The sequence below is a fragment of the Pyrus communis genome, chromosome 7, assembly GCF_963583255.1.
Source record: "Pyrus communis chromosome 7, drPyrComm1.1, whole genome shotgun sequence".
Lineage (NCBI taxonomy): Eukaryota > Viridiplantae > Streptophyta > Magnoliopsida > Rosales > Rosaceae > Pyrus > Pyrus communis.
In genome coordinates this window covers 6,550,399-6,560,619 of record NC_084809.1, presented here as the reverse complement: position 1 = coordinate 6,560,619, position 10,221 = coordinate 6,550,399, and the positions used below count along the sequence as shown (strand labels likewise).

Below are 10,221 nucleotides of genomic sequence, written 5' to 3'. Positions count from 1 at the left end.
TGGCTTTACGCATGCTGCTAGAGACTAACGGAAAGTCTAAACTTTGAAAAAATGAAGAAGATTGTATGAAACCCTAAACTTCAAAAGCGAAAACAACGAAAAACCATTGGTCTTCCATTTCAGGTCCATTTCTTAATTTGTGGTATGTTTGCAAAAAGGTGCCATCCGAAGGAAGGAGTCCCTCATCTCGGAATCTTCCGCGTAACACATGACGTTAGTGACAAATGCTCGATGGAAATGCACGAAGCAAAGATGACGAGATCGGAGTTTTCCAAATCCACAGTTTTGAGGGACAACTTTTCAAGAGCTGCTTGTCGTTCTCACGGATTTGACCCACATTACCTTTCCCAAATCTTGATGAACTTTCTTGGCTTTTTGTCGAGTGTATGATGAATGTTTCCCTCGTCGAAATCTAATACAGGGACTGAAGACTACACAGCTTTCCATTGCTTGGAAAGAAAGCTCATTCGGACCGCGGATTCAGTGGGAAGAGAGTCGGAGGATTCGATGGATAACAAGGTCTGGTGATTGAGGCCGCCGTAGTGTTTCAACATCCTTGGTGCTTTGATCATCTTTGTCTTCCTTTATTTCGTCCCGTTTTCGAATCTTCCAACTTTTATCTGTTTAGAGTTCTTTGAGATGTCGCCTCGTGCTTTTCTCTTGGCAGACATAATTGAAATCTAATGGGATTTTGAAGAGTTGGAGCTCTAATTTATAAGACTACTGCTACAATAAAGGGTAGGAGCCTTGAACTCCAAGCAATTGGAGATTAGGGTAAAATCTGTTTCTTGAGAGAAATAGAACACGTAGGCCCATAATGGGCTCTAGTTTGTGAAGAAAACTTATGAACGGGCGTTCAAATTGCGCGTCTTGTTTGTCCATCCATAAAATTTCTCTAGTCCTTGTATCATGTTCCACCAAACGTACCCCGTGGCCCCATGATTGTTTCAAACCCTCTCACCCTTGTAGCTGTGCCAAAACAAAATTTCACCCCAAGCCCTCGAGATTGAATGACTCACTATTGTAACTAAAACATAGTCATACTACTCGTTTAATGGATGTTTGTCATGTGTTTAAAAAGTGAAACGCGCTCATTTAATAGACGCTTGTCACGTGGTGAATTAGTGACAAGAGAGTATATCTTAAAAAATCAGAATGTTATATTGAATAGGTAAGTGAAGCCTTCGATTCCTAACAAGGAAAGAAGCAATTCCTCCCCACCCACCCCCCCCCCCCCCCCCCCCCCCAAAAAAAAAAAGAAAGAAAGAAAGAAGCAAGCTTCTCCAAACAAATTCCACTTCATCATACTCGCAGCGAAACGCACCGTTTTGGGGTACTTCCAAAATCGTGAACCCCGCCATTCAACAGCCAAAACGCACCGTCTGGTGTCTTCTCCCTCGTAAAATTAGATAAAGCTCCCCCAAAATATCTCCGGTTTACCCAGACAGAGCAACAAAATCCGCTCTCTCCACTCTGAGAAAAACCTCGCTAAAACCCTCTATCTCTCTCTCTCTCTCTCTCTCTCCTCGGTTTTGCTATCTTATGAGCTTCACTCTCACCACAAACCCACAAGAAAGATGCAAATTTCTCTGACCATTTCACCCTCCAAAGCCCCTCTAATTTTCCCCTTCCACCAACCCATCTCCCAAACGCCAAAGCCCCAGAGAGCTTCACTTCAAACCCATGCCAATTCCGTTAATTCCCTCAAAGGGTCGCCTTTACTGCCCGCATTCGGTCGGGCAATCGAGGACGAAGAGTACCGGCTTGCCCGGTCCCAGGTTCTCCGCAAAGGTATGGACTTGGAGGGCTTGAACATTGAGGGTCTCTCGATTGGCGGCCATGAGACCTGCATTATCGTCCCGGAGTTCAAATGCGCTTTCGACATCGGGAGGTGCCCCTCCAGGGCCATTCATCAGAACTTTTTGTTCATCACTCATGCCCATCTTGATCATATTGTGAGCTCCTCTTGCTTTGCTCTTTTGGGTATCCATTAATTTGTTTGCTTCAGTTCAATTATACAAGTTAATGGTTGTGTTAATTTATAGTTGAGTGAAAGTTTAGGACTTTGTTGTTATGAGTTGTGTAAGTTATGGGCTCGTTTATAAATGTTTCTCTGAAAAGCACTTTTGCTAGAAACGTTTTTATAGAAGCACATTCAAATTTTTAATGGAAAATTCAAGTGTTTTGAAGTTTTAACACTTCGAAACACAGAAGCACTTAAGCGCTATGCGTCATCTGAAAGTGCTATTAGCCGTATTAAAAGCACTTCCAGATTTGGTGGCTTTCAAGTCAACCATCTACGTATCCACAAGTTCTTATAAGTCAGTGATTGTGTTAGTTTATAACTATTGAAAATTTGTGACTTTATTGGAAGTTCTGTAAATTATGGGCTAGTTTGGAAATTATTCTTTAAGAAGCATTTCTACTAAAAACGCCTTTATCATACAAGTGTTTTTCCATAAGGCACTTGGAAACCTAGAAGCACTTTTAATCCATTAAATGTTCATAAGCAGTTTTGGTTATGTGAAAGCGAATTTAGCCATTTGCAAAGCACTTCCAAACAGGCTCATAGTTTAGGTTGGTGTAAAAGCAAATTTGGTGGCTTCCAACATCAACCATGCATTCATGTTCCGATGACTAGCTGCATCCACATTTGATTACTTTTAAGACTGAGCCATTTTGCTTCATTTGGAGGTTGAAATGTTAGTATGTGCTTCAACTGTATTTAACGTTTCAGGGTGGGCTGCCGATGTATGTAGCCAGCCGTGGTTTGTACAACTTGAAACCTCCAACGGTATTTGTGCCTCCTTGTATTAAAGAGGATGTGGAGAAGCTAATAGACATTCACAGAACGATGGGTCATGTAGAATTGAATCTTGATTTGGTAGCATTGGATGTTGGTATGTAGCAATAGTTTAGTGGGATTGTTTATATCTCTTCATTCCTGAGGTGATAACATTACACATTTGAATTCAGGTGAAACATATGAATTGCGGAATAACCTTGTTGTCCGGCCATTTAGGACTCAACATGCTATACCTAGCCAGGTGCGTGCTTCATCAAATACATAGTTTACTGAAATTTTTCTGGAACTACAAATGTAAATGCTCAGAATGGTAGAACTAGTTTATTTTTAATAGATGCATATGCAACAAATGGGCCATGGCTTCTTTCTTTTGACTATAAGATCAGGAATCATTATTTCCATGGTATTGGATTCATGTGGTGGGTCTTGGAAGCATATCCACTACGTCCCAGACTCATATTATTTGGGGTTATAAAGTCTTTACGAGTGAGGCCTTTCGTTCTTGATGTGGTTGCTTGCTACTATAGATAGTCCAGTATAGCACGTGTATGCAACCTAAAACTCAAGAGTTCAGAATATCATGTAACTTCTTTTTATTTTTAATTTTCAGGGTTATGTGATTTACTCGGTTAGAAAAAAGCTGAAGAAGCAGTACATTCATCTAAAAGGGAAGCAGATTGAGAAATTGAAGAAGTCTGGTGTTGAGGTTTGTAATAGCTGCATAATATTTTTGTGTTTGTCTTGATTAATTGGTATTGATTTTGACTTTTGGTTTCTAGATTACAGACGTTATATTGTCACCAGAAGTGGCCTTCACAGGGGATACAACGTCAGATTATATGCTGGATCCACGCAATGCTGATGCCTTGAGGGCAAAGATTCTTATAACTGAGGTGTGAAGAAATCTTATCCTTTAGGAGTGCTTTTTGTTGGATATAAAATGTAGAAATATAATCATCTGCTTTTGATATGATTCAAACACTGCATATTTAGTTCCTTGACGGCTATTTCCGGAGTCGCATCATACATGTTTAGGAGAGTTCACCGACCAACATAATTACAGTGGATTCCATGCATAAATTGCCAGGCATTTTATTGTTGGCCCTCAGTAGTAGACCGGGAATTTAATCCCATTAATCATTGTTTACTGGCAGTCTTTAGATGCGTTGTGGAAATTTTCTAGGTTAAGTGGTTGTAGGCATTGGTAATTTTAGGTCTGTTGTGAAGAAGGATATATCGAATATGAATCTTTTCGGAAATGGCTCAACATTATGGTAGAGTGATTTCGTATGAACTTATTTTCTAAATTTTTATTCATCTCTATGGAAGTGAATATACACAAACACAGTTCCATAATTTAGTGAAAAATATGTTTTAACTGACGAGATCTTTGACAGGCAACTTTTCTGGATGAAGGGTGCAGCATTGAGCATGCGCGACAACATGGTCATACTCATATAGACGAGGCATGTGATCAATTAGCTTTTTTCTATGGGTTTTTTTTAAATGATTTTTGAGATAGTTTGGTCTGTCCCTGCAGGTTTTGTATATGTTTTGACTAATGACTAGACTGCATCTTTTCACCGAAATTGTAATTGTAAAATTTACTCTGTTAATGCAGATCATTGAGAACGCCCAATGGATAAGAAATAAGTCAGTTCTGTTAACCCATTTTTCCTCCCGCTACCATCTGGAGGTAATCGCTTATCTGAACTACGTCTTCTTGTTTTTGTTTCTATTGGTAACATTGAGTGAAAGCGTCCTAGCTTACGGCATGTTGTTGCATATGGATATTCTGCATGTATATCGGATGATCATTTAATTGTTTCAGAGATAACTCATTGAATTGTTCTCCTTCAATTGCAGGACATTCGTCAAGCTGTATCAAAGTTGCAGTCCAAGCTGTCAGCAAAAGTGATCCCTCTTACAGAAGGTTTCAAATCTATCCACGCTTAGATTCCTAAATTTTTACATCATTTTGTCCATTACTATATGTAATATGTATAGCGATAGAGGAAAAATGTAATCGGATTTTCGGTAGATCAATTCTAGGCTTCTGTTTGAGTTATATCATTGCTAGGTTGTGATCGTGGACAAGTTTCTTATCAATACAAACCTCCATTCGAAGATCCTCGCACGTTCCTTTGAACTAAATTATAGTAACACCATGATACTTTGTGTGTCCGTGTGTGTGAGAGCTCGCTCGCGTTGTATGTGCACGCAAGAAGATTAGGCGTTTAAGAATTGAAGAAGAATTATTTTGCTAGAGAAAATTTGAGCTGAATCTAAAGCAGTCTTCATTTCATTCAAAGTAGAGTTTGAAATCTGAAACCCAGCTGTAAAACCATATATCAATCCGGTTCAGACGTCAAATTTCTGAGACTTCAAGGAAGGAAACCGGCGCACTGGATAACATCGTGCTCTGTAACTTCAACACGGCATCGAGTTGATCCGGAAAATGATATATCGCCATCTTCCCCAAATTTGGAGCATGTTCGAGAATATACCTTGCAAACTCGACAGCATTAGACCCATGGTACAGCTGCAAGGCTACCTCCTGGATTTCAGAAATAACAGCAAGATTCTGCAACTTCCAGTATCCCATAGCAAACCCTGAACACTAAAAGGCGGTAACACGTCGGAAAATTCTCAGAAATACAAACAGATAGAGTGCTACAATTTAGAAGACGAAACGAAGAACTCAACTTACATTAGATTCGGTACTAGTACTGCCGCAATCCTGTACTTTCCTAGCATTTATAGACAAAGATCTCAAACTAGGCATTCCGCGTAAAAGAGCGACGAGTGCAGGGATGAAGCCATCATTCAAGTTAAGAGTTTGAATCGACAAATCACAAACACCGTCTAATTGTAGAGGCACGTAGGAGTCCATCGAGAAAGCCTGAAATGCCAGTCAGTAAAACACTGCAGAAAACCGAATTCTGATTCAATTTACTAAATTTGTGAAGTTCAACGTCTACTACCTTGACAATTTCGTCGTTCAGAATAAGAACTCTAACCCGGCGTATGCAACGAGGAATGCAAAACAACACATCGAAGTCAACCACTCCACAAGTCGAAGAAATCTCAGCCCTCTCCAAGCCCACGAGTTTTCCAAGTTCTACGTGAGTGCCGAAATTCCCAAGCCACTGCAGATATTTAAGATTTGGAGTCGAAAACTCGAAGGATTTCTTGCTGGGATAACAGCTACCAACCAAGTTGACACATATCCTTTCAATTTTGTCACCTGAAATGTTAAGACTGCAGCCGTAGTCACTGAAAAGATCAAGAAACACAAAACTAAACGATTCCAAAGACGAGCTTTCTAAGTTAACGTCCTTTAAGCCGTAAACATGATAAAGATGCAAGTCCTTGAGGCATCGGCAGCAATGTGAGATCCATTTCCAGAACACATCTCCTACTACCACAACACTACTCAAGTTAATGTATTCGAGATTAGACGAAAAATCCAAGGAAGCAGCCGCATCGCTGATATAACACTCCATGTTGATCACAACCAGAGACCTCAAAGATGGGCAAAGAAAGAGAGAAGTAGGAAGCTTTGGATACCAAACACTTGAAGCAATCCAAAGATCAACCACTTCAACATTGCACCTCACTGCAATCTCGATCCATTTACTCAGTCGAAACTTTTCTTCGTCACAAAAACAGCATTCAATACGGCCAGCATTCTCATGTATATCGTGATTTCTCCAAGAAAAACGGAAGCTCAACATCTTATTATCCCCGCATTGCCTCAAGAATCTGTCGATAGAATTCAGCACTCCTTTTATTAATTCTAATATTTGGTTGTATTATTGATTAGTATTACTGCTAATGGAAGCAGCTTTCATATATACATATACACACACGCATGCATTAAACAAATACAAAAACAGATGGCATCCTTGCTGCCCATGATGCAGTAACCGAAGTGCAAATCCCTGCTGTCTAGGGTGTGGCATCCACATGCATCATTCCAAGCACAGGTTGTAAAGGTGGCGTGCTCACTGCAAGCTGAAAGCACAAAAGTCTAAAACCATGTGCAATATTCCTTATGTCCAAGTTAGTGGGACAAGTTCTCTCAACACTCCCCCTCAAGTTTGGAATGAATGTTGATTATTCCTAACTTGCAAAGCAAAGTCGTAAACTGGTATAAGCTCAGTGGCTTTGTGAAGATGTCGGCTGGTTGTTTCATGGTTGAGATGTGAGATGTCTCGATCATTCCACTTTGAACCCTTTCTCGTACAAGATGGCAGTCAATTTCTATGTGTTTGGTTCTTTCGTGAAAGACCGGATTCGAAGCGATGTGAAGTGCCGCTTGATTATCACAATATAACTTGACTGGACGTTCATGTTTGATACCCAAGTCTTGTAGAACAGATTTCAACCAAGTGACTTCACAACAAGTTGCTGCCATTGAACGATACTCCGCCTCTGCACTAGAACGTGACACAGTATTTTGTTTCTTGCTTTTCCAGGAGATCAAGGATTCTCCAAGAAATACACAGTATCCGGTGGTAGAACGTCGTGTGTCTCGACATCTGGCCCAATCCGCATCACAAAAAGCATTCAATTGAATTGGACTTCTTGCAGAAAGAAAAATACCTTGCCCTGGTGTGTGCTTAACGTATCGTAAGACTCGCTGGGCTGCCTCCAAGTGTGGAGTTCGAGGCTTCTCCATAAATTGACTAAGAATATGGACAGCATACACCAAATCAGGGCGCGTGATTGTCAGGTAGATTAGTCTCCCAACAAGTCGTCGATAAGAGGAAGGATCAGTAACCCATTGTCCTTCGTCCTTTCTGAGTGATAAGTTTTGCTCCATAGGAGAGGTGGCTGGTTTTGCGCCAAGATGACCTGCATCCTCAAGTATTTCAAGGGCATATTTTCGCTGTGAGAGAGTGATCCCCTTGCTAGAGCGAGCAATTTCAATGCCCAAGAAATATCTTAATTGGCCAAGGTCTTTCAACTTGAATTGCTTCATAAGAAAAGACTTGGTATCTTCAATTGCTTGTATGTTATTTCCTGCCAAGATAATATCATCAACATAAACAAGGAGGGCAGTGAATTTACCATCATGGTTTCGGACGAACAATGAATAATCTGCCTTGGATTGTTGATAACCGGCCTTTCTAAGAGCACAAGAGAGTTTGATAAACCATTGACGAGATGCTTGCTTAAGTCCATACAAAGATTTATGAAGTTTACAAACTCGTGTCTCCCCCTTTCGTCCGAAACCAGGAGGCAAGGACATGTAGACATCTTCTTCAAGATCACCATGGAGGAAAGCGTTATTAACATCAAGCTGGTGGAGGTGCCATTGTTGGACCGAGGCAACAGCAAGGAGTAGGCGAACTGTAGTCAATTTTGCAACCGGAGCAAAGGTCTCTCGATAGTCTAAGCCTTCAATTTGGCTATAACCTTTGGCAACCAAGCGTGCTTTATATCTCTCAATGGATCCATCGGATCGAAATTTGATTTTGTAAACCCATTTACATCCAACCGGCTTCTTGCCAGGGGGCAATGGTTGCAGAGACCATGTCCTATTCGCAGCAAGGGCTGCCAGTTCTTCTTCCATAGCGAAACGCCAGTGAGGGTCGCGTATAGCCTGTGAGAATGAGCTGGGTTCTATGGCAGCTGAAATGGAAGTGGTGAAAGCACGATGTCGAGCAGATAAACGATCGTATGTGAGGACATCAGACAAAGGGTAAGGAGTACCTGGTACTTTGGTCAACGCCGAGTGAGATGAAGGGACGGACCGAGAAGGGAGGTTGATGTCGATGTGATATTGTTGAAGATAACCAGGTGCATGAATGGGTCGTTTAAGACGAGGTGGTGAGGTGGAAAGAAAAGGAGATGAAACCGAAACAGGACTCACCGGCGAAGAAGAGGATGGATCGACGGAATCCTGCTCCAGTAGAATGGACCGATGAATGATGGGATCATCACAGGCAGTATCTTGAGTATGTGGAAACATAAGTGGTGAAACTGCAGCAGAAGATGAAAAAGGGAACACATGTTCATGGAAAATAACATCACGGGAGATAAAGATTTTACCCGTGTGAAGGTCGTAAACTCGATATCCCTTTGTGCCATATGGATACCCAAGAAAAAGACACCGTGTGGCTCTTGCATCAAATTTTGTGGGACGATGGTGGTGGGTGGAAGAAAAACATAAGCAACCAAACACTCGCAAATGTGCATACGCTGGCTATTTGTGGTGAAGTATTTCATAGGGTGATTTGCCTTGAAGAAGAGGAGTGGGAGTTCGATTTATGAGATAAGTGGCAGTGAGGATTGCATCACCCCAAAATTTCTTAGGAAGATGAGATTGAAAAAGTAAGGCTCTAGCAACATTGAGTAAGTGGCGGTGTTTGCGCTCTGCTACCCCGTTTTGTTGGGGAGTAGAGACACAACTTGTTTGATGGAGAATCCCCTTATCTGAAAAAAATTGGGTCATAAAAAATTCTGGACCGTTATCACTACGAAGAACCTTGACTCGTGTGGAAAATTGTGTTTCAACAAGGTGGATGAAAGTAATGAGATAAGATCGTGCATCTGATTTGTGATTCATTAAATAAACCCATGTGCATCTTGAGAAATCATCCACAATAGTTAAGAAATATTGTGCCCCTGTGATAGTGGGAACATGGTAACCTCCCCAAATGTCAACATGAATTAACTCAAAAGGAGCCTTTGTGGTGATAGAACTCAAAGGAAAAGGAGCACGTGTTTGTTTGGCTAATGGACAGATCAAACAATCATCAATGCTACAAAAATTCAAATTTTTAATGCAAGTAGAGAGATGCCGTAAGGTCTTGTTGGAAAGATGGCCAAGGCGTTGATGCCAAAGCTGAGAAGAGGAAGAGGCAACAATTGACGCTGAATTGCACCTGGTTTTCATCACATTATCAAGGTAGTAGAGTCCTTCTCGTTCAGTTCCCGTCCCAATCATCTTCCCCGATCGTTGGCCCTGAAGTAGACACATTTTATCAGTGAAGATGACAAAGCAAGATGAGGTATTAGTGAGTTTGCTGACAGAAATTAAATTCAGTTTAAATGATGGAACACAAAGCACGTTGTGAAGGGTGAGATCATTCGAGAGATGAACTGTGCCAATATGTGTGACATCGGCAAGTGCATGATTGGGTAAGTGCACTTGTCGATTGTATACCGGAACACTTGTGGTCATTAAGCTTGGTGAGCAGACCATGTGGTCTGTGGCGCCTGTATCGAAAATCCAGTCCCTTCCCTTATTGAGAGCAGAAGCACAAAAAACTCTACCTGACAAGTTATTCATAGTAGAGGTGGTACCGACATGATTAGATGTGGAGTTGGATTGACTCTTATCAAGGAGTGCAAGCAGATTGTGATATTGCTCGGAAGTGAGGCTGTAGGACGAAGGAAATGTT

The 10,221-nt window shown here is 41.2% G+C and overlaps 1 protein-coding gene across 1 annotated transcript; it reads left to right on the top strand.

Moving 5' to 3' along the window:
- Positions 1-1,438: 1,438 nt before the first annotated feature.
- On the top strand, positions 1,439-4,937 carry LOC137740154 (tRNase Z TRZ2, chloroplastic). The gene is made up of 8 exons (XM_068479971.1): positions 1,439-1,955; positions 2,738-2,900; positions 2,977-3,047; positions 3,417-3,512; positions 3,586-3,699; positions 4,204-4,272; positions 4,428-4,502; positions 4,673-4,937. The coding sequence occupies exons 1-8, from the start codon at positions 1,578-1,580 to the stop codon at positions 4,760-4,762; spliced, it is 1,056 nt and encodes a 351-aa protein (XP_068336072.1). The 5' UTR covers positions 1,439-1,577; the 3' UTR covers positions 4,763-4,937.
- The last annotated feature ends 5,284 nt before the right edge of the window (positions 4,938-10,221 follow it).